This window comes from Poromitra crassiceps, assembly GCF_964638095.1.
Source record: "Poromitra crassiceps genome assembly, chromosome: 27".
Classification (NCBI taxonomy): domain Eukaryota; kingdom Metazoa; phylum Chordata; class Actinopteri; order Beryciformes; family Melamphaidae; genus Poromitra; species Poromitra crassiceps.
Window position 1 is genome coordinate 18,852,730 of NC_139650.1, and position 17,316 is coordinate 18,870,045.

General features: G+C 41.4%; 1 protein-coding gene across 2 annotated transcripts in view; it reads right to left on the bottom strand.

The window, feature by feature from the left end:
• Positions 1-16,063, bottom strand: part of pank4 (pantothenate kinase 4 (inactive)) — a gene marked incomplete at its 5' end in the record, with an annotated part of 37,815 nt that extends 21,752 nt beyond the window's left edge. The window contains 9 exons of one of the 2 annotated variants that reach the window (XM_083661572.1): positions 130-230; positions 1,535-1,616; positions 3,324-3,505; positions 4,652-4,805; positions 6,948-7,040; positions 8,662-8,845; positions 11,393-11,601; positions 13,787-13,866; positions 15,937-16,063. In XM_083661572.1, coding sequence (XP_083517698.1) covers positions 130-230; positions 1,535-1,616; positions 3,324-3,505; positions 4,652-4,805; positions 6,948-7,040; positions 8,662-8,845; positions 11,393-11,601; positions 13,787-13,866; positions 15,937-16,063 — 1,212 coding nt within the window. Of the gene's footprint in view, positions 1-129; positions 231-1,534; positions 1,617-3,323; positions 3,506-4,651; positions 4,806-6,947; positions 7,041-8,661; positions 8,846-11,392; positions 11,602-13,783; positions 13,867-15,936 lie in introns of both variants that reach the window. The other variant, XM_083661571.1, reaches the window with a different exon arrangement.
• Between the last annotated feature and the right edge of the window lie 1,253 nt (positions 16,064-17,316).

The window sequence follows — 17,316 nt, forward strand, 5'->3', positions numbered from 1 at the left end:
AATATCAAAATGAAAATCTAATAAAGAGCAAATGTGAAATAAAAAAGAAATCAATGAAAAGTCAGCAGAGTGGAAATAGGTCATGAGGGTTGGCGCGCCCTCTTGTGGTAGGAGGTGACGCAGACTCACCGTTCCACTGCGGGCGCGTTGCATGGGATTTAAGTCTGGAGAAACACTCATCAGGCCTGAGCTGCCAGCATAATTCTCCCCCCAGCTGTACTGGTTTGGATCTAGTGGAAGACAAAAGTATGACAGCTGTACTGGTTTGGATCTAGTGGAAGACAAAAGTATGACAGCTGTACTGGTTTGGATCTAGTGGAAGACAAAAGTATGACATATTTATGGGATGACGTATTACATCACATTTTATACTAAGGTTTTTTATCCAACATTCAGTGGTGCGTTAGGCAGCAGTTTTTATATTTAGTACCATGTTTAATATAAACCCATTGTTTATTCCATTTCTCAAATTTCTATTTCTATGAATCGGGGTCACTTATTTCTCCTTTTGATCTGTTGCATCACTTTTGCAAACAATCACAACTGCTCTAGTTTTCCATGGCAAGCAAATCAATAATGTCAAGGAAAGATCATAGATATTGTAGGTGGCTCTATTACGCATGTCCGCTAATACTTTTTTTTAATAATTTTTTTTAAATATAAATAATTGTACTCCATTCATTGTTAGTTGGCATTCATAGTTTCTGTTTTTCTACTCCCAGGCAAATAGTGCTGTCGAGAAATATTTCTCAGCATAGTCCTGAGCTCATAAAAACACAATAGAAAGCTGCATACATGAATGAATGAATGAATGAAAAAAAATTATTGGTCACCACCACCACCACCAACCATACACTTAGGTCATAACCAAAGGTTAGGGGCAGAAGCAAACGCTTATGTAAAGCCCCCCCTTTTCTTACAATTAAAATAAGAAAATCATCATGTTCAGACATTTTGGACATTGTCCTTACTTGCCATCATATAAACAACAAAGGATTTCAAGGAAAAAATATCCTAATACAGGAAACAAAAAACAACAACAAAAAAAAGCAAAAAAAAGCAAAAAAACAAAAATAAATAAGCAATACAACAGTCAAAAACCAGTAAGTAGCAAATAACAAAACAAACAAACACAATCCATACATGCATATTCATACATTTTATAATCGTTTTATTATTATTATTATTATTATATATATATATATACATATACCTATATATATATATATATATACTTATACATACACTTTTTTTTTTATTATTATTATTATTATTATTATTATTATTATTATTTTTCTTTCTCTCCTTGTCCCCTACATCATTCAGTTACCTGGGAACTAGACTGTAATTTTCCATCATCATGTCCTTATACCTTTTTTTAAAGATCAACACATTCTTACTTGATTTTAATTCTTCCGGCAAAACATGAGTTTGCACCTCCTGAAACCTTCACAAGCATAATATCTTGCAACACAATACCGTTGCCGCTGAACTGAGGAAAATAACATGTGTTCACTCATAGGTTTTTCCTTACTGTCTTCCTCTGCTCCTTTAAGAAATGCTCCAATGGCTCCAAGATAGCCTTCATGTCTCAGGAACAAGGCCTGAACTTCACCCTACAACAACAAACAGAAAGGGAGGTAAACATCACAATGTGGCTTGTGGGGGCATTGAGTCCAGCTGATAACAGACCCCGGAGTAAACTGAACATATCCACTTCAGTGAGAATGAGAAAACATACAATTACTGATAACATGGGAAGTCCAGAAGGGCAACAAGCCTCCGGTGGTGGATTGATAGAGACAGACTCAGCGTTCACCCTGTAACTTAATGAAGCAGTAGTGCTATGGGGCTTTGTTTCTTCTTCAGTCCCAGCTATCGATCTAGTGCAGGCTACATTCCTAAACATGCCATTCTTGGTATAGTTTTACGTAATTAACACATGTATGTTTACAGGAAATTTGGCTAAAACGATATGGTTATTTAAATTTTATATCTCATCTCACTCCTATAAAATAAGGTGGATTGCGCGGCGCACAATTGCTCTACTTTGCTCAACTGCACATGCTCAGATAGTTCTAGTTTTCTTGATCTGCGGGGCTAATTTTCTTGTATCAATGCCACAATCTACTAGACTGAATTGTCAACTTGTTACACTTCATTTCCTTCTTCAGGCTGACATTGCCTTGACTAACCGGTTTCCATGAGGGGAATCCCCCAGGGGAATTCCATTTACTTTTCCCTAACTAATCACTCAAGACCAACAGTGTTTGGCAGTAACGCGTTACTTAGTATGTTACTCTAATCTGATTACTTTTTCAGTAACTAAGTAACAATTTAATTTACTGTGTTACATCATTGCCCGCCAGAGTGCAATGATGTTTTTTGATTTATCTCTGCAGAAAAACAAAATAAATTATATACGTGTGTATATATATATATATACCGGTATATATACACACACACCATGTTTCCCCTCGGGGATTAAGAATAAACACCATACCATACCATACCATACACACACACACACACACACACACACACACACACACACACACACACACACACACACACACACACACACACACACACACAGTATCCCATCACTTCAGGTTTGAGAGGGGGTAAAAAAAAACTAGTAATGTAACTAATTACTTTAAAAAAGTAATCAGTGAAGTAACTTTTATAAGGAGTAATCCGTAACTAATTACATTTCCAGAGTAACTTGCCCAACACTGGAGACCAACAAAATATTTGCCTGAATATAATCCTGCTTTGAAGAAATGTCTTCAAAGCAGAGTGCTGTTCAGATTTCAAAGTAATTGGTACTTTGAATGGATTTAAAACAGCCTGGATAGCAACTCGTGTCGCGTCACCGACGCACTTGACAACAGTTTAACAACGGCGTTAGTTCTGCCCGTTGTGCCGTTTATTGACACCGATTGGCAAGTTCGAAGCTGTGGAGCCAGGCAAAGTATCTAAATATGGGGGGGGGGGCTTTAGCTCAGGAGGTAGAGCCGGTCGGCCAATGACGCAAGGGTTGGCGGCTCGATCCCCGCTCCCTCCCAGCTGCTGTCGCTGTGTCCCTGGGCAAGACACCCAACCCTCCCTGCTCCCGATGGTGTGTAGGCACCCTGCGTGGCAGCCTGCCGCCATCGGTGTATGAATGGGTGAATGTAGACTATCTACTGATTGTAAAGCGCTTTGGATAAAAGCGCTATATAAATGCAGGCCATTTTACCATTTATAAATGAAGAGTCAACACAGAGACTGATATCATGTCTATTGGTCTGTTGTCTATGTGCCAGCAAAGGACCTCTTGCCTTGGTGAAGAAGTTGATGCTGTAGGTGATTGTGTGCATGGTGACAGGGTGTCCTCTGATGAAGAAGCCTCCAAAGTAGACTCTGGAGAGGTTGTGCAGCTTGGCGTACAGACAGGCCAGCTGGCCGATGTCGTTGCTGATCATATGGAGTAAACTCTTGGCCATGTCTTCTTTAGAGGATTCTACAATTTGGAACAGAAACATACACATTAAACATACAGGAAAAACAGCCTTATCATCACGGCACTGAAAAGAAGGTTCAAGGGGTTCAAAACTTCTCTGAGTGATCTCTGATGGATTCATCATGCAACGTCGAAAACCAATTATAAGACTGTTGGGGAAAGCGTTTCAGTGTCATAAGACAGGGCTTGGTTAGTAATCAATGGGATATGCTTCTGAATATCTTGAACCTTCTGTTCAATGACAATATTGAGTAAGTTTTCCCCCCACAAATCTGATTACATTGGTATTTAGACAACTGACATCACAGACTACAGATATGGTTCTGACACATACAGTTAGAGACAGTGTTGTTTGATACCTTTGATTGAATGCTGATCATATCACTAATTGCACCACACAAAGCCAGCTCAACACAACCATCTTCACAGCGGAGTGGTGAATGTGTGGACTGCTTCCCATTGTACTTGCTTTTTCGGATCTCCCATGATTCTAAAAACCTGGACATTGTCAAAAACCATTGTCCATACTTTTCAGACCTGCACTGTCTGAAACTGTATACTAGCTTACTGCATGAAAATCATGAATGGTGAAACAGCTGCAGACAGAGTAACGTTAGCTGGCATTGCTTTAACCCATTGATACCTGATGCAGCATTTGTGTGTGTATCCCTTTAAGATACAACCTACAACTTGCATCTGTACATCTTTAAGACCGCAAACCGCTTAAAGGGATACACACACAAATGAGGGATATACACGCAAATGCTGCATCAGGTATCAATGGGTTAATAAGCCAGCTGTGGCTGTGGAGCTGTATGACAGGCTGCCATCTCTACATGTCTCAATAGTAACAAACACAAACAGGGAACGAGGCCGCACTACAACTGGGTGAAGGGTCACCATCAGTTCCCCTCGTCACCAGAGAGGGAACTGCACAGGTATGCAAAATAAATTGCCAATTGGAATATGTCAAACCAAGAACACAACAGAAAGTCTTATTTATGCTTTATGTTTTTAAAGTTGTCATATCATATTTGGAGATTCTAAGAGATATAGCCTAAAGGGTCCCTCCCCTCTCGTATGAGGCAACCCTGGATATATAATTCTTTAGGGCAGCTGCATAAAAACAAAGGGCCCTTCTGTCACCTTTGTCAGCAGTAGCAGACTTCCCAAAACTGCTGGCGATAAGATCTCCAGTCAAGCCCAAGGAGCCGTAAGATCCTCCGTAGATGTCTTTGACAAGCATATCCACACTTGTGTGCTGCCCTTTCGAGGCCAACTGGAGCAATTCGTCAAATCTCTAAAAGAGGGGAAAAGGCAAAGTTCAAGAGGCTTCGGGGAAAAGGAGTATTGCACTTTTCTCTGAAGCTGTGTTCACACCGAAATATTTATTTTTCTCTCTGTCGCTCGATTCAACCCTTTGGAATCGCTCTGTCGCTGTGTTTAAATCGCTCGTCAACAGGCACAAGAGTTGACGGACATCTGGGGGCTATAACGTTACGCAATGTCATGATGTTTGTCCACTACAAGCCACCGTAGTTGTTTACAAGCTAAGCCTATCAACGTGCTCCTATCGCGAGCTCTATACCGGTAGTACAGACTTCACTTCATGTCAGCTGTCAGCCTGTCAATCAGCTGTCAATGCGGTTTGTTGCCACACAATAAAGCAGCGGTTTGTTCCAAGCCAGTGTGATCCTTGACTCACTCTCACACGGCAGCCAATCAGCGTTGAACAGCGAGCGACTGTTGGCAGCGAAATTTCGCTCGAGTTGGGATATTTCATCTCGGACGACAAGCGAATTTTCGCCCTATCGCTCTGACGCCCAGCGATTTTTCTCCCGGGCGAATATACGCTCAATCGCTCGTTTGCATTGACTTTGTAACTCGATGCCAGCGAAAAACTTTAATAGGTCGGTGTGAACACAGCTTGACAGTCTTTTATAATGACAGAATTGTCTGTCATGTGTCGCGTCTATAGCATTTAACACTTTCAGTGCCACGGCCCTTGGGCAAAAGGTTGCTTGCTGTGCCACATAGGCCGCAATGCATTTTAAAACAGTCATATAATTTTTTTAATAATTACTATGTAAACACTGAACACGCACAAATAACGATGAGACTCTCTTCTATCACCTGCAAAAAAAAGTTTATTGATCCCATTTTCCGTTCTTTAGTTATGAGCCGGAGAAGATAGCTCGATTGAACGAAAAACATACCTTTTTTTCTACGAGCTGAGATAATGAGCCTTTTGTGAAATTAAACATTTCAAGCACATCTCTGACTCTGAAGCGAATTTTCTGATGTCTGGGTCTGTCTGGGTGAAGTGTATGCTGCTCTGCTGCTCTCCGTGCTCCCCCCCCCCCCCCCCCCTCAACTGCACACGCCTCCTGGGTGTGTCTTATGTGTCTGGTGGCTCTCAGTCTCTGCTGAGTTTGCTGCGCACACACAGTGAATGGTGCGCGACATTCAGCTTTTTGGTTCCGCGTGTGTTTGTCACGGGCTGGCATGCTTCCAGTTCGGAATAATAATGCTGATTATGTGAATGTGCTGTTGCAGCGTACATGGAAGTGCTCAGTTGTGACAGCGGATGCTGCTGCTGGGGGCACAGCTGGCGTTGTGCTCGTTTATGGAGGCACGTCGATGCATACGGACGGATGCGATGCGATTTCCTCATTTTGCCCAGTGACTATTTCTGTGTGTTTGGCTCCTTTTTCTCTGATCAGGAGAGTGCTGTCGCCACCTAATGGGTTTGTAAAATAGGTTATCGACCTCCAATAGCTACAATATTGTTAGAGGCGACGTAAGAAGCTTAGATCGACACCCCCCCGTCAAAAAAACAATTTGGAGTTATGACGCCATTTGGCGTCGCTGGCACTGTACGGTAAATTTCTAATGACGCCATATGGCGTCGCTGGCACTGAACGTGTTAAGAGAGATGCTAATTAAGTAAAAAAAAAAATGCAAATAATACCAAGAAGCCACTTTCACAGTCAACGAATACAAAGTAGCAACTAATTCAGACGGCAACTTTAGGATGGCTTACAAACATGGATGCATAGATATACTGTATGAAGTTGTTGGCCTATACGGTTAACGGATATTAACATTGCATTATGGCGGATAACAGATGTTTACCGATGTCGATATGATCTATATAAAAACAAGTTTCTATGATAATCAAATTTTCTACATACTGAAAAACACATGTAAACACTATGAATTTGAAAAGGGAATGTATTTCTTTACTTAAAACATTTGGAAAAGCCCATAAATCATAGATTTACCGCATCATCTCGTCTCAATATGATGATTTTAGCCATACCGACAACCAATATTAACATTTTGCTCATTGGACCGATACCGTTATATTTAAAAATGACTAACATCGGCCGGTATCGATATGATTGCAGATATATTTTGCATCCCTAGTTACAAATGATACCTTTGTTTTGGTGAGCAAGGCTCCAAGACCCCAGAAGGTCCCCCCGCCTATTGAGCTCCCTCCTATACGCTCAAATGTGTCTTCAGATTCAACCTGTTTCAAAGAGAGGTGAAGGAGAATGAGCCAAACTAGCATTACAAACTAGACGGTGCAAAAGTGCTTTTTGTGTTGAAGTTGGGTGATGAAGGTCTTTTAGCTTCGGTGCACAGAAAGAAACCTCTACTCTGTCATGTACTGTAACGTGCCCAGAAAATGTCACTTTGAATTATGAAACTGTGGTTGGAATTTCCTCATTGATCCATGCAAGTGAAAGCATTAGTCTCGCAAACACTGCATCCATTTAAAAAAAAGAAAAAGAGAGAGAGAAAAGTGGCATAAATTTCACACATTTAAATAACTTTTGGCTTATTCATCCATTTCATTTCCATATCATATTTCATTCATATTCATTTATATAATTTCTAATCATATCTATTTCTATTGATTCATATTTTCATGTGCATTGTTTTGTGTCTACAATGACAATGCTGTCATTGTAGGCTTCTTTTATTAAAAAATGCAGTTTTTAATGCAATAGTCTATATTTTGCTACTGAGAGTGTTGCACCTAACTTTTTTGTTCCCATATCATCTCACATTATGTAGCCTTCTTACATTGAATACAGATACAAATGTGTTAAAAAATTTGATAATGCAATGATTTGGAGAAAATCAATCTAACCCACTAATTTTGATTGATTGATTTTATTTTGGATAAAGAACAAAATCCAAGGGATGACATGCCAAAGTGTAAACACTTATTTCTTATATGTATGACATACAGTAGCACATAACATCATATAAACAATACAGGACAGTCATCAATGATAAAAAGAACAAGAGATATAAACCAACATAAGTTCAGAAACCATTACACCGAAAGGCTCACACATTATTACTCAGTAAGAATTGTTTCGGAAGGTTTTTAAAACCATTCAGAGAATGTGCAGACTTCATTTCATTAGGGATCTCGTTCCTTGTTTTTGGAGCATGTCTTTTGATTTTTTTTGTCATAACACTGTACCAGGATATACAGGTGTAGTCATAGTGACATTGAATTAAAGACGTAGCTAAAGTCCTCATCGTCTTCTTGTCCAGGAACTTAGATATTCTTACCAAATACTTTGTCCTTGAGTGAATTTTCCCCAATGACAGAGAGGGCCATAGCTTCACTCATCATACACTGATCCAATTTGACTTCCCAGATACGTTACACAACACTTTTCTTGTAACTTAACACCATTGCATTCTACCGAAAAACTGGGTTGGTTCCTTAGTTTATGGTTTGTTCCAACAACAATACATTCCGATTTTTCTAAGTGCAAGGATAGCTTATTGTTGCATAACCATGTGCTTACATTTTGAAGCTCTTTACAGAGTGAAGATCTGACTGACTCTAAGCACCTGTTACCAACAAGGCAGAATCATCAGCATAGCTTTTAAGAATGAAGTCCCACAGGTGGAACAGAATCAGCAGTTAGAGTAGTTTGAAACAATTTAACGTTCTATTGATTTTGCCTTGCACAGGGATAGTGTATACAGGTTTTAACAGCCTTACATTTTTACTAACAACATTGTGCTCTTAAACAGCCATCAATCCCTTCTCCACACAACAGCCACAGCAGGATGACATTTACAACCTACAGGGAGGGAGAACTTGGCTCAGACGTTCTTACCTTGACGATGGAAACCCCAGAGCCGATGTTGACGAGCAGGTATGGGAAGATGTCCGGGTGAGTGTTCTGGAAGCGAAACTCAGAGTCGGCGTGCTTGGCATAGACAAAGGCCTCGTGGGGGATGTTCCTCAGCACAAAGTTACAGCCCCTGATGAGGCAGGTCATCTCGTCCTCTTTGTCCACTCTGTCATAATGCAACACATTCATCTTTGTCCACTCTGTCATAATGCAACACATTCATCTTTGTCCACTCTGTCATAATGCAACACATTAATCTTTGTCCACTCTGTCATAATGCAACACATTAATCTTTGTCCACTCTGTCTGTCATAATGCAACACATTACCGTAATCTTTCTCCACTCTGTCAGAATGCAACACATTAATCTTTGTCCACTCTGTCATAATGCAACACATTAATCTTTGTCCACTCTGTCATAATGCAACACATTCATCTTAGTCCACTCTGTCATAATGCAACACATTCATCTTTGTCCACTCTGTCATAATGCAACACATTCATCTTTGTCCACTCTGTCATAATGCAACACATTAATCTTTCTCCACTCTGTCAGAATGCAACACATTAATCTTTGTCCACTCTGTCATAATGCAACACATTAATCTTTGTCCACTCTGTCATAATGCAACACATTCATCTTTGTCCACTCTGTCATAATGCAACACATTAATCTTTGTCCACTCTGTCATAATGCAACACATTCATCTTTGTCCACTCTGTCATAATGCAACACATTAATCTTTGTCCACTCTGTCATAATGCAACACATTCATCTTTGTCCACTCTGTCATAATGCAACACATTAATCTTTGTCCACTCTGTCATAATGCAACACATTAATCTTTGTCCACTCTGTCATAATGCAACACATTCATCTTTGTCCACTCTGTCATAATGCAACACATTCATCTTTGTCCACTCTGTCATAATGCAACACATTAATCTTTGTCCACTCTGTCATAATGCAACACATTAATCTTTGTCCACTCTGTCAGAATGCAACACATTCATCTTTGTCCACTCTGTCATAATGCAACACATTAGCCATTAGCGGAAGTCATTCTCGGCCAAATGTGAATTACAGCCAGAGCACAAAACAAATTGTTCTGTCCTCTAGACAAAGTGGCTGGTCAATTCTGCTTCTAAATAGTTAAACGAACACCCATTTTACAACCAGCAGCTTTGTATCATTACAAAAATCAGTAGTATATCTGAAAACTGTCAACAGTTTTGCAGACATTTGGTTTGACAGTTATTGAGAGTTGATTTGAGTTAAGTTGTGGACCAGTGATGTGATGTCATTCATGCACAAATGACATCACTGGTCCACTACTTAACTCAAATATATTCTCAATAAATGTCAAATTAAACGAATGTCTGAAAAACTGTCCAGAGCGTCCCAGAATCGAACCTAGGACCTTCTAGCTGTGAGGCGCCAGCGCTACCACTGCACCGTCAACTAGTACATTGACAAGATGACAAAAACAACGAAAGCAATTGCATTGATGTGCCGAATGAGTGAATATTCCACACAGCAGCATTATTAATCTATGAGCAATAAGGAGAACTGTGGAGGCCCCCAGGGGTCGCCTGGTACAAAGACAAACAATATGGTAAATCAGTGGGCACAGTTTTATTACAATTTTTTACTCTTAAACTGTGCCCAGTTTAACGTTATGAGGACACACACAAATATGGATCAAACGCGGACTTAACACAGCGCAAATGCCTCTGTAGGCTGACGTAGTGGAAGACTGGAGGTAACTTTTCCCTACTTCTCCGGCTGATTTGTGTGACTCAAGACGTAAGGGGCGTGTTGACAGAGTTGCGCGGTGTGGAGTTAAGTAAAAAAACACTGACGAACGCAAAGCGTGTGATTTGTAACACAATGATATAACGAGAGAGGCAGCAGAATATGAGAGTGAAACGATTTTCAATTCCACATTTTGTCATTTTTACACCAATTAACTCTGCAGAGAAATGGGTTGTCTCCGTTTCTCACGTGCAGCATGATGCATAGATCGGCAACAATAAAGCAATATCTGCAATCCCCCGATCGCATATTTGAGGTCCAAATCTGCCGATTCCGATCGCGTGCCGATCAATCGGTGCACCTCTAATCGTTAGCATAGCAGTCTGTAGTATGTAGAAAGTGCTCACTGTTCACAAAAACCCGCCCCAGCCTCGTTCCTATTGGCTATACTACACAAGGCTCCCAGTTGGTCACAACATAGAATGAATCAATATAGAATACACTCACATTATGGATCCCACCGGAGTTGGATCTCACTTGGCAAGACCCGGCCGCGCTATCGTCACAGCCTTCTGACTCGCTAATTCTCCATTTGCTGGTCACACAAACCCCCCCCCCCACTCCCATCTTTGAAAAAATCTCAGGTGCTTCAGGAAGTTAAACAGTGCCCTTGTAAACGTGTGTAGAGCACAGTGGTAGAGTACATGGAGGCTATGTTATGAAAAAAGTATCCATCGCTGCTGTAATTTTAAGGAAAATAAAAAAATATATATATTTCCTATCTATCCCTTGCTGCCACTGGGGGGGAAAAAAATCCCTATCGACTCATCACCTCAACTGACAACCAACAGGAACCAAACTTTTTTTTTTTTAGGCCTAGATAACGTTACATACACCAAATGCTAAGTGACACACGGCATAGTCAAAAATGAAAGCTGGTTTGATTTGCACACTCACTTGAGTCCAAGTTTCTTCTCAATGAGGTCCTTGAACTTATGTGCCCCTCCGCCCGTGGCTTTGATGACTTTGGTTTCGGTGTTGACCAGATGGTCTTTGATGAAGTCCAAGCACGTTTCGATGTAAGCATTTTCAAACTTGATGAAGTGCAGGCGTGCAGTGATTTCCTCCTGCACGGAAATCTCATAGAGCTTGTCACTAGCAGCCTCCTGGGAGACAGAGGAAACAGAGCAGTCAGTCACAGAGGGTGGACACTTCACAAATCCAGTTGTTGGCAATATCTCTCTGCTAAGCTAACATTACTATAGGTAGCCTGTTAACTAGAAACCTGCAGTGGGTTGCACCAGCTGTGCGTAAGTTGAAACGTAAGCTAGTTTGAACGTAAAGTCTCACTAAGTCAGAGTTTACGCACTACTAAAAATATTTGGGTTGCACCAAGTGAAATAGTTATAGTTACAACGTAGGCCTAAGTTAGAACTTAGATTTTACACCTACCTCTTACTAGGTGTAAAGTCCTCCGTAAAATAGCAGTTGGCACGGATTGCAACTTGGCACCGTGGCGCACCGTTGTTTTGCGCCCGCAACGCACTCTCCGTGATCAATTATTACACCCTTTGATATTTATGACTCACGCTTTTGTTTACCACAAGCTGTAGCACTGCATACAAATTAAAATAACCGCAACAATTTAGCGAGGCAGGATGGTGGTAAATTAGCCTACAATACTGATGGGCTCACAGATAAACGTTAGCAGTAATATGAACCTAAATGAACGTTACTCAATAACGTTCTCATTTGGTTAGTGTTGATGAAATATGAAAGCACTAATTTGCGGTGGGCAACATGTCCCGACTGTTTTCATTCCACTTAATTAAACAACGGTAAATAAACACCGTTTCCACCGTGCTTTTCACTGATTGGCTACAGGAAGTGAAAACGTCATTTTCCGCGACACTATTTTGGTTAGTATGGACTTTAGGGTCTACTAGTTAAGATGTATCTTACGTCTCCGTGGTGCAACTAAACAAAGACACAACCTTAGTGTCAAACTAACTAGTTTGAACGTAGCAGTTAGTGTGGACTTTACACCCCAACTTAAGAGAGAACTTACGTTCAGCTGGTGCAACAGGCTGCTGGGGCCTGTACCACAAATGCAGATCAATAGATCCAGCCAAAGGCCTTCCTCAGTGTTGTGAAGGTCTTTGGCTGAAACGTTCCTTGTTGCTGCTGCCCGGTTTTGAGGAACTATTAAAACCTGTGAAAGGACATTTGGAGTGCTGGCTTTTTCTCTCACTACTGAGCCAGTTAATAAACAAACATTAATCATATACATTCTTCTGTAGCGGATTGTAGGTTTTTGGGGCGCCAACCTGAATTTAGCCTGACAATTTTAAATGTTTAAGATTTTTATACTCTGCCATGAACCCATATTACATAAATATGAGCCACCAAACAGAATGTAAACAAACAATAATAATTTGGAGGTACAGTGAAGACAATAAACAACAAAAGTCAGAAATTCAGTTTCTTCACTTCAATTCAGTTCAGTTCTCAAATCTGTTCAGAGTAAAACCCTCTTCCCAAACAAATCAATAAAGGATCTCTCTCGAAAAGAAGACTATCCAAACAGGTCAACTTTGTGCACACAGGATACTCAGGTTAAGTTAAGTTTGTTTAGTAGGCTACATATAAGTGCATGGGTGGCAAGCAGGCTGTGATATTTGACAATTTAGCTGGAGCTCAGTCGAACTTTATTTAACATTAGTTTTGATAATGGTCAGGGGGCCACTCTGCACCCTATCAGGGGCTTTATTTCAAAATAAAGTGGTTAAATGCAAACCTCCTTTTCTTCTTATGTTTTTTTTATTAATAAAAACGGGTAATTAAAAATTATCAATAATTATCTATATCGACTGATCTTTTTTGGCTATATTGTCCAGCCCTACTACATGGGAGCAAATAAAAATGAATGTATATAAAAACATATTCCAAAGTGGTTAAGTAGGCTAAAATGAATTATGTCCAACAAGTGCAAGGCTTCAGTGCTCGATTAATTCAACAGGAGCCATTAATGTTTTGTTTTCTTTCATGATTTTCATTTGAATGTAATCTATTTTTCATATGGGGATCCTATATGAATGGTGACTCGCTGTTTGCAGATTGTTGATTGGTCAGAAGGTATAGGTTTCTTTTGGTCTTATCCTCTAAATTTAACCTGCCCACGAGCAGGTTAGCCGCGCAGCATAATATAAGTTGCCATGGCGATCTATCTCGGTAAGAAGGGAATGAGCGTCGGCAAACCCAAGTCATCTGGCTAAGCCACTAATCTTGCTTCATGGTGCAGGCCCCTGGTAAGAATAAAATGGTGGTAGGTCACAATATTTAACTTACCTTTGCAGCATGGTCAAAAGATCGTACTTTGGCCACTTTGTGCTGAACAGTAGAGTAGTAGGCCAGCTTTGTAAGAGAGCCACCTGTTCACGTTAAAGGAAAAACAACATTCATTTGACAGTGACTGCGTTTATGGACTGCCATTGTCATTGTCAACGGAGTATCCCGTTGTTGTGTTTGCGCATGTAAACATCATATCCCGATTTCAGAAATCTCTGGATAAGCCCTTATCCTGGTTTTGAGAAACCCGGTTATGCTAGCTGGAGTACTCCAAAAGAAACCAGGATACTGGTGCATGTATACATCTTATCCTGGCTTCTGACTGCAGCAGACTACCTATGCAGGTACGGCTTGAACAAAAGGCTTGTTTGAGATGAGAAAGTTCTGCGCAGATTCGACCAGCGACTTGCTTGGCCCGTTGCATGATGGGTAGAAAAGTTGTCCGACTTGCTCCGCCTGCGTGTCGTGAGCCACGGGACTCCCGTGAGAGTCCGAGCCCGACTGCACAGCTCAGAGGATGACGAGAAACGCGTCAAGCTGAGCGTCCATTGGTTCAAAACCCACAGTGAAGTGTAGAAACTTCAATTTTATATCTATTCCAAGCTGTCACTCCATATTTTACATAAATACCACATATGCCCACATTAAAATAAAAAAAATAAGTAAACTGAAGGGCTGGGTCATTTGAGCAGTGAGTGTGGGAGGCACTAATGCATGTTTTAATTTGTTTACAAACCGCTGTTAAACAAAACTGTAGAAGAAGAAAAGCAGCAGTGAGTGTGCTGCGGGGGTGTTCGGCTTGTTGACGCCTCGCCTGACTGCGCTCGGCTGCTCTCATCTGCTCTCCAGGCGAGGCAGCAGTCAACTCAAACAAGCTTAATGTCTCACTATCTGGAGCCATGAGGAAATGGAGTCTTGTCTTTCGGCCATGAAATAATTAAATATACTTGGCAACTTAGATAGGAAGCAGTGAAATGCTGGTCTGGGTCTGGGTGGAAAAACCTTGGTCCGTGTCATCCGGCTATGGGCGGCACACACCCACGACATCCGCCCAGAACCAAAGTGCAGCTGTGCTGCCGATCAATCCTTGCATTCCGTTCAGAAAACATGGGCAACGCGAGCATCTATGTGCTAAAAAACAAACAACCAAAAACAAATGATGGCAAAACACTGTACACAAACGGGGTTGGTCTTCCTGCCTGTAGTAATGAATACCAGAGAGCCTGGTGACGTGAGGTTAGTGAAATGCTGACCTATTCAAGCTGAATAGTCTGTATACTACTTGAAATTCAAGTCTGTAGTATACAGACTACAGGACGAAGGTGTTGTGACTAAAATGAAGAAGGAACCAGCACACGAACAGGGACAGACCACCGTGAAGAGGGGATCCAAGGAATCCCAGAGGGTCTTAGCCCAAAAAAGCTGAAGATGTCTCACACACACACACACACACACACACACACACAATACAAGCAAAAATAAGAATAATAATAGTAGTAGTAATAATAATAATAATGATGATGCCGGTTTGTGTTTAAAGATCACAGGCGCCTGCGCAAATAGCATGCAGAATCAGTAACCGGGATACTAACGCTAGTACTTATCATGTATACAGGGATATGAATAATCTGCTTTCTCTGTGTTCCATGTAAACGCCATATCCCGAATAGGATCAAAAGCAGGATAAGCCTCATTAACCGGGATACTCAAGTCCATGTAAACACAGTCACTGAGAAAGCTGTCAGAAAGCAGTCAGACCCCCACTGGATAACAACTTTAGCAGCAGCTAACGTTAGCTAACTAAACTACGAAACTGACCGCTGTTAAGGATTTGTCATGGGCTAACATTAGCTAACGTCAACGCTAAAGTTAACCAGGTTGCTTGGCAAATATCCACTTTTTGACATAACGAAACGCGCGATAGCTCGTCACACGTGCATTTCAGGCTGACTGGACTGTGTAACTGGACTGTAGGTCAACTAGCTAACGGCTAACGTTAGCTGTGGTTTGTTTACGTCCACTTCAACACGTGTTGTCATATACATGACGTTAAAAAACTATATTAAACCACGTTAATGCTAGCATGTTAAAAGCATACGTTCAAGGAGCGAGGCTTGACGAATGCAAGACTTGTAAACCCCAGGTAACGTTACCTATGTCTATTGCGAAGCGCTTTGCGTTTTCCAGATTGCGGAATATTTCATCTGGAGGGAGAGTAATGCTCTTATCCATGCTGTGACTGCTCCCAACAGCTCCTACCGCTCCTGCACATTCCGCCATGACAGACAAGACGACTGAAAACAACGACCTGACGTCACACGCTGCTGGGTGCTGCGGTGCGTCAAAGAACTTTCTTCTTCTTCTTTCTTATTTACGGCAGTGTAAGCGCTACATGGCGTATTACTGCCCTCCTCGGGTTCTATACTTCAACTACGCCCACAATTAAGAAAAAAGTAAATACTCGTAAAAAAAAAAAAAAACATATTATATCCTCTGGTACAACTCTGATTCATGCAGAAATTTCAGCACTGCCTTTGTGATCAGCTGGTGGTTCTTATTCTTTATAGACAGTTTTAACTTGACAACAATAACAACCGTCACAACCCACCTGAATATCCGGTTTACTTCCTGTATACATAGCTGAGCGCAGGCTGATATTCGGCTCATATTAAATGTTAACGTTAGGCCGTGTCTCCGACAGACACATTAACAAGGTAGCCTATTTCGGTCTGTATGTCTTGTAGTAGTTAGTAGTAGTAGTTGTTGTTGTTGTTGATAGTTGCCATAACAACCACCCCTGTCGGAAAGACGTGCACATGCTGGGTAGGAAGCGTTGTTGTCCCGGAGGCGAATTTTTTTTTCAGATGATGGCGAAGGCTATGCGAAGGCATAACCCGCCCCTCTCTGCCTCTGATTGGCCTAGCGTCACACTTCCATCCAAACACATTCACTTGGCTATCCTGCATTACATCTCTTTCTACAGACTGTGGGCAGGCCGTCAAACTCAGTGGGTCAGACAGACAGACAGCAGTTATGCTTGCTAGCCTGCATGAAAGACGCCAGTGTGTTTATGTTTTTAATATAGTCATATCTATGGTTTATAACGCTGCCACTAATCAGAGGCAGAGAGGGCCAGGGGTGGGTTATGCCTTCGCCATCATCCACAAAAAATATCGCTTCCGGTAAGCTAGCTAGCTAGCTAATGTTAGCTGCTGGTTGGTTGGCTACCTAGCGAATGTTAGCCGTTAGCTAACGTTAACGCATTAACTAGACAAACACAGACATGCAGAGCTCCAAAAACAGAGCAATTCGTGATTTTGTTACTGTAGTTTCTGCAGAGTAACGTCCATGTACCTTTATGGATTGCAAAGGGATCTGACGGATAGTGCAGTAACAGTCAGCAGCTATGATAGCGCAGCCAGGGGGGGGAGGAAGTCCATATATGGTCCATCCGGTCATGGGGCACAGGACATTACGTCATCACAGGTTTAACGCGATTGGCTGGCTCAGATCTGTTCAAATCTGAGCCAGCC